Genomic DNA, 24,950 nt, shown 5'->3' on the forward strand with positions numbered 1-24,950 from the left:
GCGTATTTGCTGCAATGCTTCAAATATTGCATGTAGATATCACCTTATATCGGTCTTTGCGGTTTACCTACATTCACTTCAAAGCAGCCTTCAGTTCAGTTCATCCTGAGAGGCGTTTGTGAGGAAAATCCTCTTTTTTCGTCAGCATTCGTCTTATGGGTGTGGCCGATAATGCGTTGACAGGTTCTTCTATATTTTTGGGCATGCTTCCGATTACCTCTTACCTGTGCAATTAGGGATGGGGTGGAAATTAAGGAAGTTAACCGTCGTTGCTGCCCGAATAACTGACTCCAACTAGCTATCAACGATTATGCCCATTGTCTCAGTTGCGTGGTAAAAGATTCTGATGTCCACTGATAACCCCTAAATTTTTTAAAGCATGCAGTGCTTAGCTACGAGGTGTTAAACAGTTTGCGAAATCAGACATATTCGTTTGATAATTCGGACAAAGATCTTGCTCAAATGTATCCTGTTTCCAAAAGAAATATTGTATGCGGAATAAAAGCCCATCAAAATGATTAATTTCTCGTTATTTTACACATGGATTTCTCATTCCTTTTTTACTTTTACAAGTTTGGGGCCATCTTGGATGTTTATACATTTCTCTTCAGAGGTGACAGAGATGGGATTTATCGCTATTCTATAGGTCGTCCATGTTTCCAAGGCACTGTTGCGAATAATGTTACCCACGTTGAAACTATGGAATAAATGTGGAAAAAATGAAAAAAAAAGTTAAAAAGTAAAGTTATTAAGTATACTGTTCCTTAAATGTTATGGAAAGGTACACTGTTTATCCACGTACTGTAAGTAGGCTTTGGCAAAAGAATAACCGTGGATTATTGTCCGCGCAGTATATTACAGATGCTAATTCCGTCAATGCTCATCCTTGTACTCATTGTTTGGGTATCATCGGCAACAGATTACACGTATGATGTGAGTATTTTAATCGCAAGTGTGCAACTATTGTTCTCCGCTATCCATATCAACTATATTAGCCTGGACAGAAAGTCTCGTCACCGTATGCCATTTTTTCTGCTTTATTTCTTTTTACTCAACTTACAATAGAAATTAATCAATAATGTAATCACCATTATAAAATTCCAATAGTGTCCCACCTAATGGCCGGTCAGCGATCCCTTTTTACCAGAACTAGGGAGACTGGGAGTGGAGAAAGTCGCTGACCGCCCATTCGGTTTCTGCATATTTGTTGAAGATGTTCTTAGCTAGGAAAGCCTTGAATAAGATGTAGTCTGAGGGAGCTCGTGTCGGCCGTTTTTCTAGAACGCTCGGTGCGAGCTTCTGAAGCTAACTAGTGTATGACGGTGTGGCCTTGTGGGAACAGCTCATAAAACAGCATTCCCTTCGAATTACAGAAGCAACGAAGAGGAGACACTTCTTGGGGTAGTGTCCGTTTTGACTTGCGTCGGCGGGATCGATCGAGCCGGCAATTACCTGTTGCCTAGGGCCTGCAGGCGACTGACGACTGTTGAATGGTTATACCCGAGTCTTGTCGCCAGACTGCGGGTGTTGATCTCCGTAACCTCTTTGACAGCGTCGAGAATATCGAAGTCTTCGACAGTGTGGAAGCTTACCGACCGGTGCTTGTCTTCGAAGTCGGTGTCTTCGTTTGCGAAGCGAGCGAACCAGGGCTTGGCAGTCCTAATGGTAACAGCGTCCTCGCCCGATCTGCTGTTGATGTTGTGGGCTGCTGCCGTCCCTCCAATCCCGCCATAGAAGATGTAGCTCGAAGTTGCTCTTCCGTAATTGACATCGTGATTGAAATTCCCTGGCTATACCTATACCTATTGTGGGGAACCTTCGAGAATGTTCTACAGCAATAACATGGTGCAAGTCCAGAAATGGAAAGTTCGGGAAATTTCGCAAAATGGGTGACAAGACTTTCTCTCCAACCTAATACATCCCTGCAGTAGCAATACTGAGAAGTAAAAGTTATAGTTTTGAAAACATGCGAAATACAAACTTTCAGGAATTCACATACCCAGATGAGTGTCCTGGAGCAAAAAAAAATACAAACAGTTTTGGAACAGCAGTCCCTCTGACAATTATTGTAAAGAAAGATTCACGAGAACGGCGAAGGGTTGTAGATGCTGGACACTGTCAGGAACATAACTATTTTGAAAAGGACACTTCTTTATATTTCAAGGCTCATGAGTTAGTGGGGAGAGGAAATCAGAGCGAGTACGAGATGATGTACGCCATAAGGGTAGGAAGGAAAGACCCAGTTCGTGCAAATGAAAACCCCTTAAAATATCACCTCAAAATGTGTCACGAAGGCGTCGGGAAACGAGGGACTGGCTTGGACTTCTCAACAATGTATTACGAAGATCCTTTTCGAGTTGGAAGGATGGTGGTAAAAAGAGGAGACGAGATTGTATTGTGAGTACCATTTCAATAATTCACTATTTCATTCTCACATTTCTCCATTTGAAGGAGATTTTCTTCAAAGTGTCTGAACTCCTTTGACTTTTTATTAATCTCTCTTAAACCAGTCTAAATCCTTTCTGAAGGCAATAGAGCTTTTATCTGACAGGCTAACAAAAGACTCTCGGACACAGCTTGATTCCTTTTCTGTTTTTTCTTTGTGGTGCACGTTCAGTGGAAGTCATCACATGCAGAACATTTTTCAAATTTGTAGTCCAGATATGTTCTAAACCAGTAACGTTAAAAATCGCTTCAAAAATACACCTGCGTTAGACGTGGAGGAGTAGAGTTTTTAAGTTGCACAATAAACAAAGTGAAACTGTATGTATGTATGTATGTATGTATGTATGTATGTATGTATGTATGTATGTATGTATGTATGTATGTATGTATGTATGTATGTATGTATGTATGTATGTATGTATGTATGTATGTATGTATGTATGTATGTATGTATGTATGTATGTAGTATGTATGTATGTATGTATGTATGTATGTATGTATGTATGTATGTATGTATGTATGTATGTATGTATGTATGTATGTATGTATGTATGTATGTATGTATGTATGTATGTATGTATGTATGTATGTATGTATGTATGTATGTATGTATGTATGTATGTATGTATGTATGTATGTATGTATGTATGTATGTATGTATGTATGTATGTATGTATGTATGTATGTATGTATGTATGTATGTATGTATGTATGTATGTATGTATGTATGTATGTATGTATGTATGTATGTATGTATGTATGTATGTATGTATGTATGTATGTATGTATGTATGTATGTATGTATGTATGTATGTATGTATGTATGTATGTATGTATGTATGTATGTATGTATGTATGTATGTATGTATGTATGTATGTATGTATGTATGTATGTATGTATGTATGTATGTATGTATGTATGTATGTATGTATGTATGTATGTATGTATGTATGTATGTATGTATGTATGTATGTATGTATGTATGTATGTATGTATGTATGTATGTATGTATGTATGTATGTATGTATGTATGTATGTATGTATGTATGTATGTATGTATGTATGTATGTATGTATGTATGTATGTATGTATGTATGTATGTATGTATGTATGTATGTATGTATGTATGTATGTATGTATGTATGTATGTATGTATGTATGTATGTATGTATGTATGTATGTATGTATGTATGTATGTATGTATGTATGTATGTATGTATGTATGTATGTATGTATGTATGTATGTATGTATGTATGTATGTATGTATGTATGTATGTATGTATGTATGTATGTATGTATGTATGTATGTATGTATGTATGTATGTATGTATGTATGTATGTATGTATGTATGTATGTATGTATGTATGTATGTATGTATGTATGTATGTATGTATGTATGTATGTATGTATGTATGTATGTATGTATGTATGTATGTATGTATGTATGTATGTATGTATGTATGTATGTATGTATGTATGTATGTATGTATGTATGTATGTATGTATGTATGTATGTATGTATGTATGTATGTATGTATGTATGTATGTATGTATGTATGTATGTATGTATGTATGTATGTATGTATGTATGTATGTATGTATGTATGTATGTATGTATGTATGTATGTATGTATGTATGTATGTATGTATGTATGTATGTATGTATGTATGTATGTATGTATGTATGTATGTATGTATGTATGTATGTATGTATGTATGTATGTATGTATGTATGTATGTATGTATGTATGTATGTATGTATGTATGTATGTATGTATGTATGTATGTATGTATGTATGTATGTATGTATGTATGTATGTATGTATGTATGTATGTATGTATGTATGTATGTATGTATGTATGTATGTATGTATGTATGTATGTATGTATGTATGTATGTATGTATGTATGTATGTATGTATGTATGTATGTATGTCATCTAGGAACGCCGACCCACCAGACCTTAGGACTCACATCGAGCAACGGCTGTGTTACCGCATTGATTACTACACTTGAAAAAAAATCTTTGCAAAGTTGCAATTATGTTAAGGATTCGCAGCTCAGAAAGAGAGAGCCTCGCTTTTATTATCAGAATTTTCAACTTCAACGGTTTGCAAAGATTTTCTTTTGCAATTTCCACAAATAAAGCAAACTATCTCGGAAAATTTCGTTTTGTGAAGAAAGATTCTTCTGTGTAGTTACTCTGTTCTTTTCAATTGTAGTAAGCAACCCTCTGGAGTCGAGAAAATGGTACCTGACTTGTTTGGGAGGATAGAAACACTGACTCGATCACCGGCTGGCCCTCGCTAGTCATTGTATAGGTACCCGTTCCAAAACCTCAACGATTACGAATTCCATCAAAACACGTTGGCGCATCCCAAGTGAATTGATACGCCAGTGACTTTATCCCTTTTTTTTACTTTCCCACTCCAAGAGATTGCAACAGTTTGTGACAGATGAATCAGTCGCAAACCGTTGCAATCTGTTTCTGCAAAGAAATGAATGTGGATCCGCTCGTTTCTTCAGTACAGGACATAAAATAGTACAGAAGATTATTATGTACATCATTCCTTTACAGCGAGTACACGCCTCCTAAAGATTGCTATGCAACCGGTTCCTGGATTGCTAACGAGGGAATTTACCTGCTTGATCCAGAAACTAACCAGTTCCACATGATCTATTATAACATTTTCATCGCTGATATTGTAACTTGAAACAAAATAAAACTTTTCTGCGAAGTGTAATTGGGAGCCAAACCGTATTGTCTTCAAAGATGATCATTGTAAACATGGATTTTATGAATTACTTAGGGAGCATTCAAAGTTAGAAAGGCTAACGAAAAGTGATGGAAATGGTTTTTGGCCTCCGATTTTAAATAACTGCAACTGAACTCGACTTTATCAAGCGAAATAATGCCAAACAGAGTCAACGCAGTTTTACTCCGCGAAACAAGATTGCCAGTTTACGTCTTTAGCATTTGTCTGCTTTTCGAAGATTTCAGAGCCTTCATAGTAGCTTATTCCCTTAGAAACGCGACATTCAGCTAGCGAAAAATCTGGCGAACTTGATTAAGACCTGACTCAAATTGCTTATGTAGCTTATGGTGGCTTTTTATGAAAAATTAACTTAAGTCATGTTACTGTCATTCGAAATGATTTGTCTCTCCTGTTGTCGGTTATTAGTTATTCTTAGACAATTTGCAATTTCCTAAAAATAGTTACACGCTTTGCTCTTGAATTAGTGGGATTCCGTTAGGAATGAGACCATAATAATCTTCCAGTGTAAATACAATATGGGAAACCTTAGTCCACTTTACTTCAATCTAATCACTCATTGATTCACTGAATATCTACGATTGTCATGAAGAATCCATTTTGTCTCAAAAGTTGCACCTTATTCCAGTAATGGATCGCTTTATTCGCGCAAAGTAAGCGCGACGAGATGTTGTTGTTGATCAATCCATACAACATCAATTCTTCCTGTTCTCCACTTTTTTCAAGCTGCTCCAAATCATATGACGGTGAAATGATCCGCAACTTTCTACTCTCTTCTGCGGACCTACTTCGCTTATTCTCTGCGAATTGTGATATGCAATAATAAGTCCACGAGTTTTCTTGTCTCTAAGGGTGAGATCGGAAAGTGGATAATGTACGCTCCAAAAAATACGGTGAAAGAGATATTCAACATCGCAAATCAAAAACTTTTTACATGAAATATTTGTTTCGCAAAACTCGTCATTGTTCTGCAAAAATCTAATAAAGCAAACTCACAGCTAGTTGAGTTGAATTTTTGTGCACAAGGGACATTCCGGAAACAAAGCGAACTCACGTCTCTTTTTTCCATCCTCTGGATTGATTAAAAGATGCATGTAGTCCCGAGTGCTTCATTTTAACCTTTTTCTCTCATACCTTTTTCTTGCTGTGCCGCATTATCCATATTCCGTTATGTCATTCATGTATAAATAAGACGAAAGTGCAAGGAATGTATAGGATTGTTCCAAAACACAAAAAAAAACATGACCAGACAAATCCACATATTTCAACGTCTTCGTTCTATAACAATTTGTTGCAACAACTTAACAAGAAACATCAGGCTCACCGAACATTTTCTCCACAAGGGAAAAAAATCTGTGGTACGCTTCGTTACACAAGATGGCGTGCTTCTAGCACTACCGAAAAAATACATTTGAAGGCGCGTATAAAATTGATCCACCTAGCGCAACAATAGTTCGAGTTATTGGAAGCGAGTGAAACTTCAGAATTTCCAAGTACATTCTTTGTCAATCTTTATTCAGGTTACGCGAGAAGGAGAAGAGTTAGTTTAACCATCGAAGCTCTTGTGCAAACTATGACAGAGGCAAAGTTAGAGTTTCACGAGACGACGCTACCCACCTCATCGGCTTTAGAACAACTTGCGGCATCCATTGTACAGGTATTCTAGATCTGCTTGATTGTAGGTAGCTTAGCATCGATAGAGATAGTAAGTGAGGAATGCGTGACACTTCACCACAGATAGCTACGTCAAGCAGCTTTTCAGATTTGATTGAGTACATGGAGCTGTGGAGCACATGGAAATCTGCAGCTTGAAATTTTGAGTTCTAAAAAGTTATCCGGATTTTTCTTGGAAACTTTTCAGATGTGATGAACTGTTTTAGAAATCAAAATGTATTTTTCTTTTTTATTGATTTGCCTGAGCTGTGGCCAAGACTGGTATGGATATTTATTAACAGTAAACAGTCAGAATAAGCCCGTCATTATATAGCGTGATCATTGTTCAAATAATACTTACTTACTTAAATTCTTAGATGACGCGTCTTCACTGGACGTGCGGGGCTGTGCAAACATGTCTTCCACTCGTTTCGTTCCCTCGGCATTGTCATCCAAGATCTTCTCAAGATTCGGTGGTGACGTTGACGGGGTCCTTGAGCCGTATCCGGCTGAGCTCTCAGCTGGTCCATCTGTGTAGCGAACACGTCACTCCATCTCGTTGGCGGTCTCCCTCGAGGGCGTTTAGCATCTCTTGGGATCCACTCTAGCATGTTTTTACTCCATCCATCGTCGATTCTTCTCATAATGTGACCGGGCCATCTGTGCTTTGCTTTCGATATATATTCCGCTGGGTCGCGAAGACGGGTCATTCACGCCTTTCTGAGCCTTTAAGTTGTACTCCTCCATCCTCACAGTAGGCGTTCTTCATGAATTGTGTCTTTTTTCTGTTCATTCGTAGTACTATCCTCTTCTCTGTTTCGTTCAACTCGGTGAGCATCGTTTCTGCTTCATTGGTACTGCTCGAAAAGAGAACGATGTCGTCCGCGAAACGAAGGTTCGAGAGAAATCTTCCATCAATACGTACGCCAATTCTTTCCAGGAAAGTGGTTTCATTATCCATTGCAATGCAGCCGTGAACAGCTTCGGCGAAATGGTATCGTCTTGTCGTACCCCCTTTCCGATGGGTATGGTGAGAGGGCGGTGGAAAAGCTGTGTCGTAGCGATTGGCTGACATACGACCCTTCCATCGTTGATCGACCAGCGCTGACACAATTGCATTCGTTTCTACGCTGTCAAAAGCTATCTTATAGTCGACGAAAGTTAGGACAAGTGGCAGGCGGTATTCCCGGCCAACCTCTGACTCTCGACACGGTCTGCATTTGGTCTAAGCAGCTGCCTGACGGAATCCAACTTGTTCTTGAGGCTGGGCTTTATCCAGCGTCCTAAATATGCGCGTGAGGATGACCTTAGTGAGTACTTTGTATAACACGCTCAGTAAAAATATCGGACGGTAGTTTCAAAGATCCTCTCGGCCACCTTTCTTATGGATAAGAACGGTTCGTGAGGTGTTCCACTGGTCTGGGATCCTTTCTTTCTGAAGGTAGGATATCATGGGCGCTGCTAAAATTGCATGAAGTGGATGGCCATCAGCCCGAACAAAGCCTGCTGATATAAAATCATGTCTGGCGGCTGTACCAATACTCTTGATAGCGACTCGTACTTCCGAGGGGAGAATCCGTGGTGAGGATTCACCAGTGGGGATGATCGGCCTTGACAGAGGAGCCGATGAACGGGAAAGGTTCGAGTAGACCCTCTCCGTAATGATTTCCGTCTCAGACGAGAAGAGATGGGAGTCATGTCTTCACTCAGCAAAGCTGTTAGCGGAGTATTATTTCGCGGAGATCCCAGCGGCGCTTCTTTAGACTCATTCCTCTTTGTGCTGCTTCCAGAATCTTCTTCTGCCTGTATTTCGAAAGATCCTTCTGCAATGCTTTTCTGCAACTAGTGTTTGCTACTAACCGCTCAATGTGCGATGCATTCGGATCAAGTCTCCACGTCTGGGTCCTCCTCGATGTGCCAGTCACTTTGAAGCAAGGAGTTCTCGAGTACCCAATCGTCGTGGACTACTTTTTTTTTCGTGGCCGATAGCAGATGTCCTTTTCCATCGTGTGGCTAAGTCATATTTTTGCACAAAGGACATGGTGATCAGAACCACTATAAAAAGTTGGTACCTGCTGAGACGTCAAGTAGACTCCACCCCCGGTTGGTGAGTATGTGGTCGATCTTCACACGAGTCTCGCCATTGGGCGATTCTCATGTCCACCGACGATGATTTCTCTTCATGAAAAGAGAGTTCCCACAAAAGAGGCGACCGGCGGACAACAGCCCGGTGAGACGACTGCCTTTCATTCCACTAGCAAAACGAAATTCAGCACGAAATTGCGACACCGTAAGAAATGAAAAAAGGAACTGGACCTCGAATGCTCGGAGCCAGCCCTTATATACTGCGCCCGGCGTATGAGAGTTACCGTAATACATTGCCAATGGCAATGCTTCCCGCGCACCGCTTGAGAGGGTGCCAGTTGGCTGGGATAGTTGGATACATCAGAACGCGCTACTTTGTCTCTCGACTCACGGTCCTTCTAGTGAAAGAGGGAGCAGTGGCTTTACTTCCAACTCCACTATAGTGTCCAACTCCTGCTTTCAAAATGAGACTTGGGAGAGAAAATAAACTTGTTTAGTTCCCTCTGAACAAGAAAAATAACAAGTATAATTTCTTTCGCAAGATCACCTCTCACAAAACAAGCCTTCGTGGGAGTTGCGCAATATATATGCAACTTGAAAACTCTACTCCTTCACGTCTAACGCATTGAAGGCGTATTTTTGAAGCGATTTTTGACGTTACTTGTTTAAAATATATCTGCAGTGATTACTTCCACTGAACGTGCATCACAAAAAAAAACAGAAAAGGAGTCTCTCATCAGAAAAGGAATCAAGGTGTGTCCGAGAGTCTTTTGTTAGCCTGTCAGATAAGGTTTCCTAGCTTAGAACATCTTCAACAAATTTGGAGAAATCGAATAGGCGGACAGCGACTTCGTCCACTCCCAGTCTCCCTAGTTCTGGTAGAAAGGGATCGCTGACCCGCCCATTAGGTGGAACACCATTGGAATTTTATAATGGTGATTACATTATTGATTAATTTCTATTGTAAGTTGAGTAAAAAGAAGTAAAGCAGAAAAAATGGCATACGGTGACAAGGCTTTCTGTCCAGGCTAATATAGTTGATATGGATAGCGGAGAACAATAGTTGCACACTTGCGATTAAAATACCCACACCATACTTGTACGCTGTTGCCGATGATACCCAAACAATGAGTAAAAGGATGAGCATTGACGAAAGTAGTAGTAGTATACTACGCGGACAATAATCGCGATTAGTCTGTGGTCAAAACCTACTTACAATACGTGGATAAAGTTCGTTGTACCTTCTTATAAAATTTAAGAAACAGTATACTTAGTATTGTATAAAATTGAGTACTGTGGTGGTCCATCAAGAATGAAAGAACAAATCTTATCTAGAAATCCCCTCAAAGCGTTTAGAAATCTGCTCAAACTAAATATTTTGTTTTTAGTTGGTCAAAGATACAGAAATATTCTCTTTCCTGCTCTTCTTCATCATCGATACTATCAACTTCTTCTAAAATCATTTTTTCCACATTTATTCCATAGTTTCAACGTGGGTAACATTATTCGCAACAGTGCCTTGGAAACATGGACGACCTATAGAATAGCGATAAATCCCATCTCTGTCAACTCTGAAGAGAAATGTGTAAACATCCAAGGTAGTCCCAAACTTGCAAAAGTACAAAAGGAATGAGAAATCCATGTGTGAAATAACGAGAAATTAATCATTTTAATGGGTTTTGATTCCGTATACAATATTTCCTTTTGGAAACGGGATACATTTGAGCAAGATCTTTGTCCGAATTACCAAATGAATATGTCTGATTTCGCAAACTGTTTAACACCTCGTAGCTAAGCACTGCATGCTTTAAAAAGTTTAGGGGTTATCAGTGGACATCAGAATCTTTTACCACGCAACTGGGCATAATCGTTGATAGCTAGTTGGAGTCAGTTGTTCGGGCAGCAACGACGGTTATCCTCCTTAATTTGTACCCATCTCTAATTGCATAGGGAAGAGGTAATCGGAAGCATGCCCAAAAATATAGAAGAACCTGCCAACGCATTATCTGCCACAGCCATAAGACGAATGCTGACGAAAATAGAGGATTTTCCTCACAAACGCCTCTCAGGATGGACTGAACTGAAGGCTGCTTTGAAGTGAATGTAGGTAAACCGCAAAGACCGATATAAGGTGATATCTACATGCAATATTTGAAGCATTGCAGCAAATACACATCAAGGATCGGGTAATCAGTGCTGAAGACAATACTTTCTACTACTACTACTACTACGTCGCAGTTGAAAAACAACTACAACAGCCTGTAAAGAGAAACCTGCTCAACAGTATTTACTCGCAGATGTATGCAAATGCGGGGCTCCAGAGGACTCAAAGTGTGGATAGTAGGGGCTCACGCACCTACAGAAACCGCTGAAGAATATAGAAAAGTGTCTTCTGTGACGAGGTCGACTAAATGATACTCAAAATATACAGTCAGCATGCACAATTTATCGAAACTGATGCGAATGCGAAGTTAGTTATATCATACCGATTATCGATGATGTCCTAGTGCACTCTTGACTGGTCATAGCAAAGCAACAGAACAAGATATAATGTGAAATTTTGACCAAACAAAAGGTAAACTCCTCAAATTCGAGCACTATGATGCGCGAGCATATCAGCACGCAGGTGGTGACACAACACCTCCCAGCAGCATATCAACAACTGCGCAGCAGCATATCAGCCCTAGCCCTCAGTGCAGATGTCGACAGTGCAGGAGAATTTCCTACTTGTCCAGCGGCTTGCTAAGTTCGAATCCGTAAGCAAATTGCAACGTGAATATAGTCGTGGATACTTCCACAATATGCCAACATTGTTAGTGAGTTCAAGGATAAAACATTCTGCGATTTGAACGTGATGAACGACCTGACCCTCGAGCTGGGCAGGAGGACACAAGCGGCCTGGAGAGCTAGAGAGTATTACATCGAAGATGTAGTGAAGAAGACCAGGAACACCCGGCACCGTGCTCACCTCTTCAACACCACCGTACTTCCTGCTTTGACCTATGCTTCGGAAACCTGGGCATTTCGCAAGCAGGAAGAAAACGTGGTGAGCGTCATTGAACGTGCAATTGAGAGAGTGATGCTAGGAGCATCCCGTTTCAAGCAATTGAGCGACGGGATTCGAAGTTCTCTCCTACGTCAGCGATCGAAGATTAGAGACGCCGCCGCGTTTCCCAAGGAAAGTAAAATGAGGTTCTCCGGACGTGATGCGCTTCAACGACAACCGTTGGACCAGAGCCGTGAGCGACTGGGTTCCCCGCGATATCAAGCGCACAACAGGAAGACCGCCAAACCGATGGTCAGATTTCTTCACGAAGTCCTTCAAAGAAAAATATGATGCTCTTCGTGCCTCACGCGAAAGGAGGAACCACTGGGCTGCTCAGGCATGCGATCGGGAGAAATGGAAGAATTACTGGACCAGTTCGAAGATCAACGGGAGTCAAGGTATTCAAGGTGATAATTTAAAAAGATAAGTGAGCTTTAAATGTGTATTCGGCAACACAATTGTACTGTTTTACACTGATAAAGAGATGATCAGAAGTTCGATCCCCGCAGGGATCATTATTTTTGCAAAACAAAAAAAAACGGCTGAAAAAGAAGCAGAACACGTTTTAAAACAATTTTCTCACAAAAGCATTCTCTCATTATTTTCTACATTTTACACACAATTCCACTCATTGAAAGTGGTTACAGACGATGAATAGTTCGATCCCCGCCGGAATCTAGATTTTTGCATAACCGAAAAAAAAATCACTAAGAAGGACATTTCATCGGCAATCTTTTGAAATTGTACTCAGAGCACTGCCACATACAAAAGGGTTATATAGAGGTTGTTTTAGCGATTAAAACCAGGCCTTAATTGGAAATTACTGCTGGACAGGTCTGATTTTGTTAGCTTGAAATAAACATGAATAACGCATCAATGAACAGAGGAAGGAAGATAAGGGCGACTGCGTTCTGTAGAGGAAGATTTGCGCTACAAAATGTTCGAAAAATCTTTTTAATGGATCCTCTGGTTTTTTTTGAAACCTAGTTGAGAAAAAAATGAGAAATTTAAAAATTTTTCTCACCTTTTTCTCAACTACCTTTTTTTGAGAACGAAAACTACCTGCAAAAAAGTAAAAAAAAAAATATGATAGCTAAAATATTCCTCTACAAAATACTTCAAGCCGAACTCGTTTTCATAAACTATGAGCTGAGTTATAGGAATTTGTTTAAAGTCATACCGATTTTGACGCGTTGCAGAAAATCTGAGATTTCGCACTTCTTTCCATTGCAAGATTACGGTGACGCCGTTGAAAAATTATTTGGATAGGGCGTCAACGAAAACCCTTAGGTGCAAATTTTGGCGTCTGTAGGTGTTCTGGTTTCTCTGAAAAGCTAGTTGAGAAAAACTCAAAAATTTGAGGCAAAAATTGGGATTTTTCTCAATCAGGTTTCAAAAAGACTAGGAAAGCTAGAGGCACCAAGCTTTGTAGAAATATAGAAGAAATCCATCTCTACAGATCGCATCCAGCTTTATTGCATGATATTCACTTTGAGCGTCGATATTCAGAAACACGTGGAGCCTACTTTGTACTAATTTTAACCCTACTGCGCCTATAGATATCTTTTTTTTCGCTCAGTAGCAGCATCAGAATTGCTTTTTTCGACTGAAAATGAGAAATTCGTCACTGAGAAATGTGCTCTTTATATTCTTTCACTCTAAATGCAAGGATACCACTTTTGGCAGGGATTGATCCCTGAACGTCACAATAAGAACAGCGAGGCATCACACAGAGCCATCCAATAATAGTGAATTACAGCATCAGCCATTATTTCAACAGAGGATGTAATGCCCAATTAGCAGATGTCCTTATCGAAGTCCTTGTAATCGTGCATCAATAAGCGATCGATAGGGAAAGGTCAGGCATGCACTTTATCTGCACTACACTTACCAACTTGAGCCAGCGTATTTGCTTTTCATTGAAGTCATGCTTCTACTTTTACTTAGTGCTCTTATACTTCTGTTAGCTTCTGAAGATCTCGTTAGTCATCAAGTTTATCATCCATTCCTAAGCGAATTTTCGACGCTACGTTTCTGTACAATTGTGGATTTTCAATATATTAAATTGGCTGTAACGGAAGAGTGCTGAAGCACAGTGCAAGCTATGAAAATTGGCTCCTATGGTCTCTTAGTGCTCAATACGAAGTCACCTCTGGTTAGTTTCATAATCTTTCATATAAATTAGTAACACACAATTTTGTAGTGCTTCGACTTGATGGGTTTGACAATAAGTCGATTTTTTGAAAGGATAAAAACTTTTAGGTAGTTAATTGCATTTAAAATAATTGGCTTTCTATTTTGTCACCTCCACGACATTATCTGTTATTATTTGCATCACATTTATTCAAGGTTTCAATTGTTTGTGCTAATTCAAAAGTAACCGAGAGGCTTGTTTATAGAAATCTTGATATTTTAGAAAGGATGCTAATGCCACTGGTACGTTTCCTTATTCTACGAGCTATTCTCTCCTTTCTGAAGGCTTTCCTTTTCGTTAAGGTAATGTGGTAACAAAATTTATTACGGCTAACGTTTCGGCGTTGGCGCCTTCGTCAGAGCCTGGAAAGTAAGAACATTTGCAATATATCCGTTTCAGTTGTGAATATCTTACCGCTTTGCACGTACGACGGCATATGATTTTGCACAGTTTGTGCCACCGAAGCGACTCCGACGTCATCAAACATAAGTTAGAGCAGCAAAAAAAGGCTAAATCGTCCATCTTCAAGATTTGGTCAAAAAGTGCGGTAGTTTCTTTACCAGAATTATGGAGAATAAATTTTTTTAGAAATCATTTTGTGGTTTGTGTACCCTATTTTTTAGTCTAACTATTTATGCTACAATAGTCTTCCTCAACCGCAACTGCGAGTCTTCTTCAATGGTTTATTCAAATATTTAACAAACTTTTTTAAACTCAAGCACTGAATATGCATCACTGACGTTTCTTCTTCCTTGAGACAACTCTTCCATTTTTTAGTCGCTGAAAAAAAAACCTTAGAATACGTTTCAGTTGTGAATATCTTCTTATATGCGGTGAAAACATGTCATTCACTTGTTGATAGTCGAATTTAAGCAACAGCCAAGATTGTTAACAAAATTTATTACGGCTAACGTTTCGGCGTTGGCGCCTTCGTCAGAGCCTGGAAAGTAAGAACATTTGTAATATATCCTCTCAAATGCCTCATCCAGAACAAGTCATCATCTCCTAGGATATTACACCCGGAAACAAAAACCAAAAAAGCCCAAATCGTTGTGCCTACCTTAGTAGCCGCGTTGCCGTGATGTTAGCGGATATCCGCGTGGTGCTATCGCTCCGCTGATACTAATTAGAATGCGACCCGCATATGACCCCGTAGATCAAACCCGCAAAGGTCTTGATACAGAGCCAGCTCGTTGGTCACGGCTAAGCACTTTTCCTTTTTATTCATTTCTGGACCTTTTGCATTTATCCAAAACGCTTCTAAAGTTCTGCGAGCTATAATTTCGGGTTCGTACGATAGAATTGTGACAGCTATGCAGAAAGGAACGTTTTCATGACATTGTCTGCGGTGAACTCCGAGGGGAGTTGCTGCATTCGATTGCTTCATCCCCCTTAGATGTTCTTTAATGCGAACACAAAGGGGGCGCCCTGTTTCGCCGATGTATTGGTCTCCACATGTTTTGCACGAAATTAGATAGACTACACCAGAGACCATGCAGTCCCCTTCCTTCCCGAATGGGCATATTACACAGTCTGGAGTGAGACAGAAGCGGTCGTACATTCGAACTTTGAGCTTTTTGAGATTTGTTGGAGGTATTTCCACAATTCTCACTTGGTCCTCGAGACCGCATTTCACCAGACTAGCCCGTATAGCTTTACTCAGGTTGTCGGTTATGAAGGGCAGGCAGGAATTGATCTTATTCGACTCAACCAGTGTGGCATATTCTTGCTGCGCACCAAGATCTGGCCTACGTGCTACATTACCAATGTAACCGTTAGAATTCGCGAGGTTGATCGCATCGATCCGCTCCTGGAATCTGATGTCACCCTTACGGCTGTCCTAAACATGTTTTTAACCACAGATTTCTTAGTTTTCCAAGGGTGAGCGGAAAGACAATGAACCAGAATGTTTTTGCTGCTAGGTTTTCGGAACCATCGTGTCTTCCATTCACCATTGGACCACTGCATTTCTACATTGAGGAAGGACAGCCAATTGGTTATGAGTACCAAAACATACCCAACTATGCTGATCGATTGAATGCATTAACATTAAAACCCTTATTTTACAGAAGAATAATCTCAGATTCAGTATTTTCCTTTCGAATCCTCTGAAACGAAACTAAACTGTGTGCTTAGGAAAAATCTGCCTGCCTTTGCCTCTCCAGCGCTACCTATGCTTATGCCTCAAGAAATTAACCCACTGGGTTTGAACAGTGCAGCTCCACGGCTGTAGCTGCTTAAATATGCATGAGTGATTAATATCAATTAATATCAGAACTGGAACGATATTTGAATTATTGTAACCAACAGCAGTTGAGAGGAAGAAAGTGAGGGTTGCCAATTACTCTCTAGGAATACTTTTGAAGAGAAGGTAAAGCATAGATAATAGTAGCAACTTCAGAATATGTCGCACAATTCTCCGAAATTTCGTGCATTACCTAAGTGAAAAAGGTCAAAAAGTTTTGACTCAAGACTTAAAACCTGACAGAAGCTTCGAGCTAGACTTTATCTCAGCTGACTTTGTTAGGTCTGTAGGTTTCTCCCGTCATGCGATTCTGTTCAAAATTTTAGCGCACAAGGCGTTCTCTCTTCAGAAGCGAAAATTTCAGAGCTGCAAAACTGTTCACATACCATTCTTATCTAGAAAAGACCGGAAAGGTTTTTAGAAGTAACAGGTGGAATGCGTGTTGAATGTTTTATTATGTTCGTATTCGTATTCGTATAATGCTCATATGCATTTTAGAAGCGCTCAACGGAACTAAGCCTCGGAAACAGACTGGATTTCGTCGTTCTTTCATCTGCATGCTACACATTCAGAGCATATCGAATGTAATAGAGATTTACCGGGAATACCATCTGCGTCCTGTCCTAACCAATGCCAACTCTTGAAGGTCGACGTAAAAACCATGCATTGGTGTCAGTGTAGTCGATTATAGTGCGAAGACGTTGTGAGCGCACCAGCCAACTGCTAGCAAAGATGCCATACTGATGCAACTTCCTCACCATCACTGTACCATTTGGAAGTTTGGCTTAGGAAGGCAATACTATTTGTTAGAGAGTAAGTCGTTTTTTTTAATATACAAACGCAAAACATAGAATACAAATGAATATCGAAAACAGAAATAAGATGCATAGTTAGGTTTTTTTTCCTGCTGTTTGAAAGACAATTCGTACAACACAACATCAAAACAACTACAATCAGGGTCAAGGATGCTGATAAGACACGGCGTTGTTAAGTACAACGATTCCACCTCGAAGAATCTCCAGGAAAAAACCCTCTCATCTCGTTCTTTCTAGTATAGCCAAATGAAAAATTAGCTATAATAAACACAATTAGAGAAGCAAATTAGACGTCTAATAAACAAAGCAAAATAATGATATTGTAAGTATTAATAAACACTACTATAATGGATACAGAGAAAACATTATAAAACCATTTTCAACCTATTCCCGTTACTTGCACACAATCTTACTCATCGACAATGGAAGCAAACGGTTGAGAGGTCGATCCCCGCCGGAAGTGCCCCAGTTCTGCAGGGTGAAAAAACAACTGATACTGAAACAGAACGCATTCTGAAAGCGTTTTTCCACCATTTTCTTCTTCCTATACACAAATTTACTCATTGACAGTGATTACAGGTAATGAATAATTAGTTTGTTATTGGGCAGGACAGAAAGTCTTGTCGTGCATCTTTCGAAATCTCCAGGATTTTCCATTTTTGGGGGGAATCCATGTCGCACCACGTTGTAGCTGTGAACAGTCTCGAATCTTCTCCACAATAGGGGTATAGAGCCGGAGGCCTTTCTTAACTTTAATCATGTCAGTTAGGCAAGAGCAACTTTGGGCTGTCATCTTCTATGAATGGCGTGGCGGCATTTGAGCAACGGCTGCAGCTCGCAACATCAACTGCAGATTGAGCGAGCGCACCACTACCATCAGGATTGTCAAGCGCTGATTCGTTCACTTGGCAAGCGGAGATACAGAATTCGAAGACAAGCTCCGATCGGAGTGCCCGACACTCTCGAAGATTACCACTGCCATTCTCGACGCTGCCAAAGAGGATCCGGAGATCAACATCCGCAGTTTTGCAATGAGACTCGGGTGTAGCCATTCAACAGTCATCGCTCGCCTTCAGGCCCTCCTCTACAGAAAAGTGCTGACAATCTCTCCTTCTTCGCTCGCATTGAAAGGAGTTTCTCGAAGATCTTATTACTGGAGATGAGAGTTGGGTCCTCTAGGACTGCACTGTGTGGCTATCTCGAGGAGAAGACCCGTCGATGCAAGTCAAATCGGACCCCACTCCAAGAAGTGTCTCCTCTTCAATGCTTCTGGAATTCGAAGGAAATGCTGTTTTATGAGCTGTGCCCACAAGGTCACACCGTCACTGGTTCCATATACACTAGTTAACTCCATAAGCTCGCATCGGCCGTTCGAGTAAAAGGGCCGAGACGAGCTTCGGGGCACCTCCTCTACAATAACACTACGACCACGTAGCAAAGGAAGACACATGAAAAACCGAAGAAGTCATGCTGAGACACGTTGCCCCATCTCCTCCTCCTCCTCCTCCTCCTCCTCCTCCTCCCCTCTCCTATTCTCCCGACATTGCGCCCTCAGACTATCAGTTATTCGAGCTTTTCAAGGCTTTCGTAGCTAAGAAAATCTTCACTAAGTTTGAAGAAGTAAAACAAGCGATCAGCGACTTCTTCGACTCCCAGTCTCCCCAGTTCTGGGAGAAAGGGATTGCTGACCTGCACATTAGGTGGGACACTATTGTAATTAATAATGGTGATTATACTATTAATTAATTTCTATTGTAAGCTGAGTAAAAAAAATAAAGCAGTAAAAATGACAAATGGTGATGGGAGTTCCTGGCCAACCTAATATTCAGAGGCTTCTTTAGAGATTAGAACAACGGCCCGATTGGAAATTACCGCTGGACTGGTCGGATTTTTGTAACTTGAAATAAATATGAATGACAAACTACAGAAGAGACGGAGAAAAACAAAGGTGGCTGCTTTCTGTAAGGGAAGATTTGCGCTGTAAAAGATGTATATACCTTTTCCGGTACCCGCTGGTTTTTGAAGGCTATTTGAGAGAAAGCTGAGAAATTTAGAAATTTTTCTCAAGTCTTTCTCAACTAACTTTTGAGAGAAAGAAAACTACTTGGGAAAAATTGAAAATGAATAAAAATGGTGATATGACAGCATAATATCCTTCGCAGAAAATTCTTAAAACCGAACTCGTTTTTAAAAACTACGAGCTGAGTATTGCACTTTGTTTAAAATTATAGAGATTTTGACGCGTAACTGAAAATTGGAGATATTGCCTTTTTACTGCCCTCAACTGCAGAATTTAGTCTCAGTGCTTGTTGTGATTTGGCGCGTTTCACCTTCATGACTCCTTCCCGCGTCTATTTCTTTGCACGCTTACCTCAAGTTGGCAATATGGCTTTCTCCGAAAGTGGAAACATATATGCAAACGGTTGCTTGCAAAATGCAGGAGGGGTAACTGATAATAGTAGCACACAGTTTAGATGATCTGACGTATAACGTTATCTTTATCACTACGATGATGATTCACGTCATTTTATGCTAAAACATCATTCTTTGATAACTTTTGGAGGAGAGGAGTTGGGAGCAAAACCCCTATTTCGAGTAATGCTTTTAAATTTTGTCTGTAATAAATTGGTGTCGCAGGATTGTTTGAAGCTGAAGTTTAAATGTTCTCTAAATGTAGAGAATAACGCGTTCAGAAGGAAAACTATGAAATCCTTAGCTTTTACTCACGATAAAAAAAAAGAAGGAAGAAAAACTTGTTAGAAAATAGAACTCTGATTATAAAGAAAATGCTACTGTCAATTTTGATCAATTTTGACTAATTGACCAGTGAAGGCGAGCGAAGAGAACTCCACGAAAAAATCTGAAGTACGGCTTTAGCCAAACATTCAGACTGGTCCTCTAATATCACGGTTGCAGTTTATCATCCGCTTTATGAGAGAAATTTCTATGTTTCACAACGGTAGGTAACGAACCTCCTATTAGGTAGTCCATGAATCAATTGAAAAAATCTAGAAATAGTTCCGACTCAAAAAATGTAGTGCTGGCATTTTCAGTGTGATAACAGCGACTTGTCAATACTAATACTCCTGAAAAAAAAACTCCCGCACCAATTCGACGCCAGTGGACACCCGTGCACCCCATTTATGGAATTTCGTTTCACACACACAGACACACACCACCACACACACAAACACACATACACGCCCCACACACACTCACAAACACACACAAACACACACAAACACACACCCCACGCACACATCCCACACACGCACCCCACACACACACACACACGTGACCCCTTTTTATCTAGCATGATATATATCGTAAAATAAAAAGGGGTTATATATATATATATATATATATATATATATATATATATATATATATGCATATGTATAGATATATATGTATATATGTGTATATGTATCATATATATATGTATACACATACATATATATACGTACATATATATGTATACATATACATATATATACGTATATATATGTATATGTATACATATATATACGTATATATATGTATATGTATATATATATATATATATATATATATATATATATATATATATATATATATATATATATATATATATATATATATAACTCCTTTTTATTTTACGATATATATCATGCCGGATAAAAAGGGGTCACGTGTGTGTGTGTGTGTGTGTGGGGTGTGTGTGTGTGTTTGTGTGTGTGTGTTTGTGTGTGTGTGTGTGGTGTGTGTCTGTGTGTGTGGAACGAAATTCCATAAATGGGGTACACGGGTGTCCACTGGCGTCGAATTGGTGCGGGAGTTTTTTTTTCAGGAGTATTAGTATTGACAAATCGCTGTTATCACACTGAAAATGCCAGCACTACATTTTTTGAGTCGGAACTATTTCTAGATTTTTTCAATTGCTTCATGGACTATCTAATAGGGAAGTTCGTTACCTACCGTTATGAAACATAGAAATTTCTCTAATAAAATGGATGATAAACTGCAACCGTGATATTAGAGGACCAGTCTGAATGTTTGGCTAAAGCCGTACTTCAGACTTTTTCGTGGAGTTCTCTTCGCTCGCCTTCACTGATCAATTAGTCAAAATTGATCAAAATTGACAGTAGCATTTTAGAAGAAAGCCTTCAGCGCTGATGAATGTGTTGCTTGGGCACACGTTATGCTGCCACAAGCCATATTCAGCGGAGAAACTATCGATGACTACTACTCGTTAAGTGGTCAACAGGTTCAAATTCTTCTCTCAGTTTTATTATTCTGAACCGAATCGTTTTTGAGAAATGGTGTGTACGATTTTTAGAGACATTTTTAAGGAGTACTCACTAAGTAATCGTTGGTGTTTATTACATTTTTGGCTAAGAACAGAAAATACTACTATTTGCCGTTCTGTGTGAAGGATCATTGGGAGAAATAATTCATTTTCTTCCAGGGAGAGGGAAAAGAAGGAATGATCCATCTTATTATTTCATTTGCTCCAGTGGACGCTACTTTATCAGCGGCGGCTATTTTACCCTCCACTGCTTCCCCACCACTACCAGGTATGCTTAATGGGTAACAGTGAAGCGTCACTCACAACGCAAAATTTACGCCATCAAGCTGAAGGAGTCCCACTAAGTTGCGTTGGTAGGGTTAGATTTCGTTCTCACTTCCGTAATGCAATTGTGCATATAAATGGCTTCCACCCTGAAAGGGGATATAAATTAACATAAATCATACATGAGAAGAGTCCAATTCGTAAATATCGATATGGGATAAATGAAAAATAGCCAAATAGGGAACAGCGAGAAACCATGTTTGAGAGCCGTATGCTGAATTGAGATGATCACAATAATCGAAAGAGCGCAAGGAGACGTCGAATATGCTCGCAGCAATTTTCTCCGGCTTCCGTATGCGGCACGTTATTGGAGCATCGCTATCCATTATCAGGTTCACACCATAGGTCCGCGAACGACCACATCACAGCGTTATAACATTGATTACGATAGTCCTTGTTTGACTTTTTGTAGATCTTTGAGATTCGCTGAGTAACAGTGCAGGAAAGATAGCCCCCCCACACACACACCACACACACACACATCCCACACACATCCCACACACACGTACACATCTTATTCTGCTCCGATCTTGGACTATAGTAGGGTCAAAACGACCTGGAGTTACCTGTTCCTGTGTCAGTGGCGGCGCTAGAATCGGCGCATTTGAGCGCAGAGGTTGGTTTAAGCATCTCGCCGATCTCGCCAGCACCACTCACCGCCGCAGTCCGAGTGAAAACAGAGATGCGAGGATGGTTCGAACTTGAAAACCCCTGGTTCAATCGCGCTGCTTCAAGCTCAGTTGCTTACTCAAGCTCTATATAGTTTTGACCCGACTATATCTTTCTTTATCTGATAGGTTTTTTTTTTCTATTGGACAACGAGTTGTGAGCAACACGTTCCAACAAATATGCGAAATGGAATAATGAATGTATTTTGCAGTGGAGATTACCGCTGAAGACACGAAAGAATTAGAAGTGATGTTCCCAGGAGTGGACAGAGAAGTTATCAGATGTGTCCTCGAAGAAAGTAGAGGTAACCATGGAATATTTTCCCTCTCTTATTTATTTTGGCGGTAGAAAACATTTACAGGTGACAAGGATGCCACTGTAAGCGTTCTCCTAGAAATGAGCAGAAATGAGTGAACGATGTGGTCCAGTACAGCTTTTTTCCGATCTTTAGATTTTTATGTTTCTTGTGTTATGTCTTCTAATAAAACAGCTACTTTCTTTTTTCCTTTCCCTGCGATGTGCGATTACTCTTTTTATGTGGCACCTCTTTGTTTCACTTGAAGGTATACGTGACACCAGAATCCCATTAACAAGTAGAACCAAGGGATAAGACGCCTCTCACTACCAGCTTTTTATTACGGTCTTCACGCAACGGCAACAAATCTTAGAAGTCTTTCCTTTAGATACGACTTTAGGTATGAGGTTTTCATATTTTAGTTATACTCCACCTCACCAGTGGTTTACTTACCCTTACTGGCGGGGAAGTGGGCATCAAACTGTGATGCGCTGTGGAGGTACATCTTCTGGCAGGGTCTCTCAAAAGCTTAGGAAATTGACGTCCCTCATATTTCAGGCTTCTAGGATTTGTAAGCCTAGCTAAGAGCAAAACAACGCCAGGATTCTCTAAATTTAGTGTGCCAAAATTCCCTAAATTTAAACATTCCATGGGGTGTTGGTTTTGTTTTGCACTCATATGTCCATCTCGTCGATTCTAAGCAGATCTTGTCACCTTGTCTCGTCATTCTTGCGTCCCGTCCTCTGCTTCGAAAATCCATGATTATCAACTGCTATTCACCAGCATCAGTAGCTGTTGAATTGGAATTGAACGCGTTATATGAGTATTTGGGATGTCTGGGACTGATCCGCAACTTAAAGTATCTACAAATTCGTCGTCGAAGACTTCAAAACTAAGAAAGGCAACAGAAAAGGAATATAGGATCAGAAGACTCAGATTAGTGGACAAGTATTAATGCTAATGAAGGTAGGCTTTTAAAAACTCAGCTTTTGGAAAAAGTCCATTTAAATCAGCTTCTCAAGTATGACTCAGCTCACCTCAATGGTTCAAATTGCTCTCTCAAACACATTCGTGATACCAAGTACCTATGCGTGTAACAAAGTCCTTTGACATTATGTCACTTTATACGCACGTTTCGAACGATGTCGGGGTGCAAGCTGTCTACGAATTTTTCAAGCAACATCAGGCTTCAGGCTTCATTAAACTTGCATGAAATGGGCATTATTTAGATAATGACGATGATAAGTTTTATGGTCCTGATTGCAACTTGCACTCGCGTAAAAAAAGTTCTGAAGTTAAAAAGCGTAAAAAAAAAGTTAGAATTCATGGGCAGGTTGCAAGCCTCTAGTCCCATGAGTTTCTGGGAGAGCTTCCGTTCTCCTGGAGTGTACATATGGAGCTTATTTGTTGGAGGCGACTCCAAACCGCCTCCCTTGCACCTCCCAGTCACTTGATTGCAGGCTTTTGGCCGGACCGACGTGCGGGATATAAGGATGTCATGAGTCAGTCCTGGCTCAGCAGAAACAGGGAGCCCATCCCCTGAATCCACCTGCATCTCTGAGCAAGCACAAGGTCGCTTTTGGTCCGCGATTAGCGCCCTTTTCGCCACCCGGGGATGCGCCACGTAGCCTCGCGACTAACCGGCTGTAATCCCTCTAGTGAGGGAGATCCGTGATATATATATATATATATATATATATATATACATATATATATATATATGTATATATGTTTGGGTGTGTATGTGTGTCAAAAAATTCGAAAGGGGGTGCGACGAGTCCACCGGCGCTGGACGGGTTGCAATGCAAAGAAGTGCCGCAGGGTCCTCCGCGAATATAATGTTCCACTAATATCCTAGCTGGGGGCGAAGACGCGACTTGCACGGCTTCTCGTCGTGGGACAAAAACCATCACAAAGAACTTTGAGAGATTTTGTCCCACGACAAGAAGGTTGTACTTGAACCTTTTCGGTTCGTCAACTCCTGTGGTAAGTCCGATCGTCTCCGCTGGAGAAGCTCCACCCAGAACTTTTTTTACGCGAGTGCAAGTTGCAATCAGGACCATAAAACTTATCATCGTCATTATCTAAATAATGCCCATTTCATGCAAGTTTAA

The 24,950-nt window shown here is 40.2% G+C and overlaps 7 protein-coding genes across 8 annotated transcripts; 4 read left to right on the top strand and 3 right to left on the bottom strand.

Annotated features, from left to right (window-relative positions):
• Positions 1-773: 773 nt before the first annotated feature.
• On the top strand, positions 774-5,162 carry RB195_007011 (uncharacterized protein; the record flags this gene model as incomplete). Of its 2 annotated transcripts, none has more annotated exons than XM_064180415.1 (4): positions 774-803; positions 862-933; positions 1,988-2,397; positions 5,027-5,162. In XM_064180415.1, the coding sequence occupies 4 exons, from the start codon at positions 774-776 to the stop codon at positions 5,160-5,162; spliced, it is 648 nt and encodes a 215-aa protein (XP_064037288.1). The 2 variants fall into 2 exon arrangements, with proteins under 2 accessions (XP_064037288.1, XP_064037289.1); XM_064180416.1 differs by lacking the exon at positions 774-803 and having other exon boundaries at positions 1,988-2,098; positions 2,165-2,397.
• Positions 5,163-7,581: 2,419 nt separating this feature from the next.
• Positions 7,582-7,950, bottom strand: RB195_007012 (uncharacterized protein; the record flags this gene model as incomplete). Its single annotated transcript, XM_064180417.1, has 1 exon — positions 7,582-7,950. The coding sequence occupies one exon, from the start codon at positions 7,948-7,950 to the stop codon at positions 7,582-7,584; it is 369 nt and encodes a 122-aa protein (XP_064037290.1).
• Positions 7,951-8,759: 809 nt separating this feature from the next.
• On the bottom strand, positions 8,760-10,107 carry RB195_007013 (uncharacterized protein; the record flags this gene model as incomplete). The annotated part of the gene is made up of 3 exons (XM_064180418.1): positions 8,760-8,888; positions 8,948-8,999; positions 10,058-10,107. 3 exons carry the CDS (start codon positions 10,105-10,107, stop codon positions 8,760-8,762), a joined length of 231 nt encoding a protein of 76 aa, XP_064037291.1.
• Positions 10,108-11,814: 1,707 nt separating this feature from the next.
• RB195_007014 (uncharacterized protein) lies at positions 11,815-12,297 on the top strand (the record flags this gene model as incomplete). Its single annotated transcript, XM_064180419.1, has 1 exon — positions 11,815-12,297. One exon carries the CDS (start codon positions 11,815-11,817, stop codon positions 12,295-12,297), a length of 483 nt encoding a protein of 160 aa, XP_064037292.1.
• A 48-nt stretch (positions 12,298-12,345) lies between these two features.
• RB195_007015 (uncharacterized protein) lies at positions 12,346-14,605 on the top strand (the record flags this gene model as incomplete). The annotated part of the gene is made up of 4 exons (XM_064180420.1): positions 12,346-12,404; positions 14,088-14,161; positions 14,423-14,502; positions 14,600-14,605. 4 exons carry the CDS (start codon positions 12,346-12,348, stop codon positions 14,603-14,605), a joined length of 219 nt encoding a protein of 72 aa, XP_064037293.1.
• A 3,416-nt stretch (positions 14,606-18,021) lies between these two features.
• Positions 18,022-18,312, bottom strand: RB195_007016 (uncharacterized protein; the record flags this gene model as incomplete). Its single annotated transcript, XM_064180421.1, has 1 exon — positions 18,022-18,312. The coding sequence occupies one exon, from the start codon at positions 18,310-18,312 to the stop codon at positions 18,022-18,024; it is 291 nt and encodes a 96-aa protein (XP_064037294.1).
• Positions 18,313-18,727: 415 nt separating this feature from the next.
• On the top strand, positions 18,728-22,955 carry RB195_007017 (uncharacterized protein; the record flags this gene model as incomplete). The annotated part of the gene is made up of 5 exons (XM_064180422.1): positions 18,728-18,960; positions 21,410-21,506; positions 21,708-21,816; positions 22,753-22,845; positions 22,903-22,955. 5 exons carry the CDS (start codon positions 18,728-18,730, stop codon positions 22,953-22,955), a joined length of 585 nt encoding a protein of 194 aa, XP_064037295.1.
• Between the last annotated feature and the right edge of the window lie 1,995 nt (positions 22,956-24,950).

The sequence above is a fragment of the Necator americanus genome, chromosome I, assembly GCF_031761385.1.
Source record: "Necator americanus strain Aroian chromosome I, whole genome shotgun sequence".
In the NCBI taxonomy this organism is placed as follows: Eukaryota; Metazoa; Nematoda; class Chromadorea; order Rhabditida; family Ancylostomatidae; genus Necator; species Necator americanus.